The sequence below is a fragment of the Manduca sexta genome, chromosome 5, assembly GCF_014839805.1.
Source record: "Manduca sexta isolate Smith_Timp_Sample1 chromosome 5, JHU_Msex_v1.0, whole genome shotgun sequence".
NCBI lineage: Eukaryota > Metazoa > Arthropoda > Insecta > Lepidoptera > Sphingidae > Manduca > Manduca sexta.
Window position 1 is genome coordinate 1,790,273 of NC_051119.1, and position 6,049 is coordinate 1,796,321.

General features: G+C 36.8%; 1 protein-coding gene across 1 annotated transcript in view; it reads left to right on the forward strand.

Annotated features, from left to right (window-relative positions):
• LOC115446248 (venom carboxylesterase-6) overlaps positions 1–3,611 on the forward strand; it is a 32,911-nt gene extending 29,300 nt beyond the window's left edge. The window contains exons 12-13 of the mRNA XM_037443202.1: positions 1,881–2,082; positions 3,196–3,611. Of these exons, the coding sequence (XP_037299099.1) occupies positions 1,881–2,082; positions 3,196–3,611 (618 nt within the window). The remainder of the gene's footprint in view (positions 1–1,880; positions 2,083–3,195) is intronic.
• Positions 3,612–6,049: the final 2,438 nt, after the last annotated feature.

The window sequence follows — 6,049 nt, forward strand, 5'->3', positions numbered from 1 at the left end:
ACTATAATTAATACAACAAAAAAATAGTGAAATCGGTCCAGCCGTTCACGCGTGATGGCGTGACCAAGGGAAATAGGGATTCATTTATATATATATATATATATATATCTTATCTTTATATATATATATATATAGATTACGAGTACAACTATTAGAGCAGTTAACGGCTGCCGCTGCACTAGGCGGTATGCTTGGCTTGTGTAGACCTAATATTTTTCCATTAGGCGACAACTCCGATTCACGTCCCAAGAACTATCTTTGTAAATAGAAAAAATAAATTAGTCATTCTAATGTGTGTTTTTGCAAATTTCTATTAATTCGTGTTGTTTACTAACTTTTGCTCGACGCTCCGCCTTCGTTCAATAGTTTTATAAGTTTTTACACTGTGGAATACAACTGTCGACTTTACGAAGGTGAGCGTTAATATATGCGACATAATTACCCAACTAATGTAGATATTATCGAACATTGTGTTTTAAAAAAAACTTGTATTATTATTCCAAATAAACATTTAAAATTAAAGTTTTCTCGGGGTAAAAGTCACGTTTTATATTTTCTTGGGATTAAAAAGTAAACTGTAGCATTCGGGAATAATGTAGCTTCTTATTAGGGAAAAAAAACTAAATTGATTTACTATTTCTTGAGATAAAAGCGTTCAAATAAAAAAAAAAACTTTTTAGTTTAATATATTAATATAGAAGTATAGATATGTAACGGCTACCACGCTGAAATCTCGGCTGCGATCCCTTGGCGAAGTTATATCGATTGGGTTTTCTGCTCAGTAACACTGCAGAGTCTAGAATTGTCTCGAGTTAATGATAATTGCTTCGCCCCTGATATAGCTGGCGAAACATACGCCTCTTCAGTTGCGAAGGGTGACATCCTTCTAAAGGTAATCCGAGGCAAAAAAATTGCCTTAGTTAACTATTCGCGGCTATTAGAAAATAAAGACAAACATAATAAACCTAAAAAGGAAGCCGGTAGCATTCGGATTGTATGGATGTTTCGCCACTGCCCCTGTATACCCCTGAAAGGTACAAGGCGTGATCCCATGTATGTAACTGGTGTTACAATGCCATTTCTACACAAAACAGCAGTGTGAATGCACTGGTGTGTTTCCGTTTAAAGGATACTACACCTTAATAACTGGGTATTATGAGATATTTTATGTCTCAAGGCGACGAGCACAGGAGAGTGCCACGTAGAAGTTTGTAATTAAAAGATCTCTATGGTGTTGCTACTGTTTATGCGAGGAGTGATCCTGGCAACCGGCTGTTGTCTTGCTTTTACGGGGTGTCTCAAGGTGCCCCTGGCACTTTTGCTTAAAGAAAATAAAGACTTTTGTCACAGCTTAGAACATAGTATACATACAATTTACAAATACTACCTACTAATGACATTTTAAAATAAAAACAAAAAAAATTAGGGGCCTAGCACGTCGTATCATCGCTCCGACAAGTAGCTGACCGCTCAGAATAAAATGTTGAGCTGTTGCGTCATAGCATAACGCTGATTCTGAGTGGTCACCTTGATCACGTCTGGGGCCTCGTGCGGTTTAAAACGTCCATTCTGGTCTCACCAAACTTTCGAGACATTCCCGCCTTCAAACCAACCACTACAACTCCTGTAAGCCAGGATCAGCAGTGGCACGCATTTCATGACATGTCTCAGGGAAAACTAATATGCCTATATATAATCCCGCAACGAAATTAATCAAATAGAAAGATAGGGAGGAGTTGGAAATATTAATCGTCCACTTCCCTCCATAGCAATGCGGGTGACAAAATCATGATCTAAGGAGGCATTTTAACCTCAAGGATAGGAACGTTTACAACTAGATAAGCTCTCACCAAACTGAAACAAAAATGTGTCGCCAACAGAACGACCCGTTCTCGGCGTACATCCCGGAGGCTCCCCCCGCTGCCCCCGCTCTCCCCGCCGCCGCTCCGTCCGCGCCGCCGCCGCGCCACTCGCACTGGGGCGAGTCGACGCTGGGCTGGGCGGCCGGGACCGTCCTCCTCGCACTGTTCGTGATCATCGTCAGGGCCACGGAGAAGTGCCTCGACAAACGACTGTTCAAAGGTAAACTTTACCAAGTCACAAATACTTTAAGGCTTTGGACAATCGAAAATAAAAAATAAAAACATTTAGGGTAGGATATGTCGTAGCGATAAATGTAAGGATGTGTCACTCCAATATTGTTTGTTTTCTGGTTGTGTTAACGATTCTAGTTATAATTTACCTACTTTGTGTCACCTAATGCCAGCGGAACGCTCAAGGTCATTGTCGCCTTAAGCAAGAATATTGTAAATTTTTCTAATGCAATTTGTCCGCTTTATATTCTCCCAAAGACTTGAAACAATAGCACAGCCTAATAAATACTGCTACTAATACTTACTAAAATGTAAATCACTTGATAGACTTCACATACCTTCAAAATTCCTATAGAAAACTTCTCACGTATGCAGTTTTCTCACAATGTTTTCCTTCACCGTTAAACCTAACTTTTATAATTTTACTTCTAGAATATCTGTAAATATCCGTAGTTATAAAAGTAACTCTTAATTATAATTATTAGCATGTCTCTTGACCTATCTTAAGTGCAACTATGCTCGCTTAAGGGAGTAATAAATTATTTTTATTCATGTTACAATTTGATGGTTTCAGCCAGAAGACGCCAGTCCGAAGAGTGGCCGACACCGAACGTCTTGGCAACCAGTCGTGAGTAAATTTTACCTAAATTGATATTAGAAGAAAGCCACAGTGGTTTTTGGTTTGCGATAGATAGCGGCTTGGCCGTGACTTTGGCAGTGACCACGTTCGTCACCAATAATCACCAGGTAGGCTGCTAACCCGACTATATAGAGGTTATAGATAAATAAATATAGTTTCAATAGAATTGTAAAGCAAAAATAAACTCTGGGTTTAAAACTAGACAGCGCAATACGGCTTTATTGATATTTAGTCAGCAGAACGTTGAAGTAAAAGTAGTCGATAGTAGTAATCCCCATGCTCATGTTCTATCGCTCATAAAATTAATTGGAATTTCTTATTATTATTCTTATAATAGTTGATGGAATCAGGATTCAAATCTTGAATTATGAATATAACAACAAAAGTATTTTAAATCACCTTTTCTACTTATTACATATGAAACAATCATCAAAGCTGTAACAAAAAATAATCCCATTCCAGAACAACTGACAGCACCAAACACACCTCCTGTAGGCCAGGAGTTGCAAATCGACCTCCCACCCCCGTACTCCGAGTGTACCCGGCCCAAACCGCAGTGTGAGGACCCGCCACCGCCCTACTCAGACTGCTACGTTTCTTTCATCAATCCCAAAGATGGGGTCCCATCAGCTCACATCATGATGCGAGACAGATCTGATAACGCAGCAAATGTCGAAGCCAATGATGGAGACACTGGAAGCAATTCTAACGCTGATCGAGCAACTGGACCAAATGTTGGTAATACAGATGCTAATGAAGTTGGAAATTGTGGAACATCTGATGTGGAAGCAACGAATGGTGGTGAAATCATTGGTGTACATGGATCCAATATTGGTAACACGAGTTGTGTCATAAAGAATGAAACTTTGAGGGTTTAGAAAAAGTGGAGAATAAATGAAAGTCGCTATTGTTACCATAGCAGGAGAATAATTGTCTTTATTGTCGGGAACAAGAAGTTTATAATCCGACAACCAATGATTGTAAAAGACGATGATTATAATGGAGAAAGAGAAAGACACTGAGATGAAAATATATAAAAGACAAACAAAATATCCGCCATTTTTAAAAGTGTCGGATATCGGGGCGGATATAATTCGGTCAGAGGTTTTCTAAAGAGAAATCCTTGTGCTGATCGAGATTATGTGCAATATGCGAAAACGTGATATGTATTATTATAAAAAATGTCTGAGAACATAGAATCTTCGGATATATCTTCGCATAGAAATGTCACATTTTTCCGTGCTGAAATAGTGAACATTACCGCTATTAGACTTTAGTCTAGAAGTGACAAGTGCTTTCGAAGTTAATTTAAAGTGTGTATAGTGTCAGTATAGTTTTAATTAAAGACAGCCAGTTAAGGTTCGATTCCAAATAACTGATAACAAATAATATCGAAACGCTCAAGGTTTTCTGCAGTCGGTATAGAATTCTAGTATAAATTGTTTATTAAACTAGCATGTGTTTGGAATCCTACCTTAGCGTGGTGTAGTCGGTGCAAATTGTCCGATAATACCTGATTTAGTATTAAGGATTCGTTTCTATGATAGCAAATCAAAATAAATGTGGTAAATGCCAAAAATAAACGAATAGAAGTTGGGCTACGGCTTTTGAAATTTTTGTAGGAAAAATAATCATCATTACGTAGTGAAGTGGTAATGAAGAGGTTATACAATATCTTTTTGATCTTGCACTTCCCTTTTCTAGCCTAAACTCTTGCAGTTTCTCAACTTTATCCTAACTACAGATCGTTTAAATATTCATTAAAATGTTATGAACTTTCTTTTCGTAAATGTTTTAAATATCGTGTTATTTGTAAACGCTCTAATATGTAATTAATGTTAATAAAAAAAATATTTCATAATATCTACTTGTAATATGTATATTTATTTAAATATCATTCTATTGTCTGATATAAAAGTATTATTATGTTTATAAGACAAGTCATATTCGGATATTTTTGGTATATATCCGACAAAGCGTTGTGTATGAAGTAATCCTTTGTAAAGCAATAGATAAATCCCAATTATTTTTGTATGCATTGTAATGTAGTACCATAGGTTGTGTAGTATTAATGCGCTTGCTTACCAAAGAGTTCGGTACAGTGGGTGTAAAATTGCGGATATCCACAATTTATGTATAGAATATATGAAATATACGAATATATATATATATATATATTACGATATATTCAAAGGTTTATGAATAAAATGGTACTCGTGGACCATTTACAATATAAGTATCGGAGTACACACTTTACATATGCAGAGAATTTGTAAATATCCGACTTTTAGCGGATATCCGCAAATTGGCGCCATCAATAAATAAAATATGTTCATGCCTTATTATTTAGAAGCGAATTGTAGACCAAAATATTTTCTTATAGGTACCACACTAACTTTCATCTAAAAATATCCGAAAACGGCTGCAGATAAATACGAAATTAAAAAGTATACCTACAATACAGCCTAAAGGTATACAATCTCTGCAAACAACTATAATCCACGTCAAATAATGCTTAGCTAACTACTGTGATAGCACACTGTTTGGGAGTTGGTACCTATCGCTGTTTCACATGCAGGTGTATCACAATCAGTTAAAATCGGTATTAAATCTATATTCGGATACCTCGGTCGTGTATCACCCTGTATACTATATTATGACGTCACGAATTAGATTATTCGATTCCGCAACGATTAGATTAAGTTAAATTCTCATTACCATACGATTTTTTCAAATAAATCTTGTATAACTTACGTGTCATGTTTTATTTGCCCGATATGTAGAACCAATCTATCTGACTTGTTCCACAATTTCTGAGTAAGTACTACTCTTTATATAAATGTATAAACCGACCAAATACAAACATCACATTTTTAACTATGCTCCTAAATAAATGGCAATAAAGAGTATGTACTGTTTACTTTTTTTTTACTGCTTCGAATGGCGAGACGAGCTTGCCGTTCGCCTGATGGTAAGCAATACGACCGCCCATAAACAGTAGAAACACCAACACCTTGAATTACAAAGTATTGTTTGGCACTCCACTGTGCTCACCATCCTGAGGCATGGGATGTTAAATCTCATTATGTTCAGTACACTGGTTACAATGCCCTTCAAACCGGAACACAATAGTGCCTACACACTGCTACTTGACAGCAGAAATAGACCTTGCGGTGGTACTTACCCAGGCGGAGTCTCACATATGAGAGACCTACCACCAGTAACCTTTGCTGTTTAATACGATGACTGTCAAATATAATGTACTTCAAGCTTCTAAAACAAGTCCTCAGACAATATTTATTGTGAAATCTTTGAA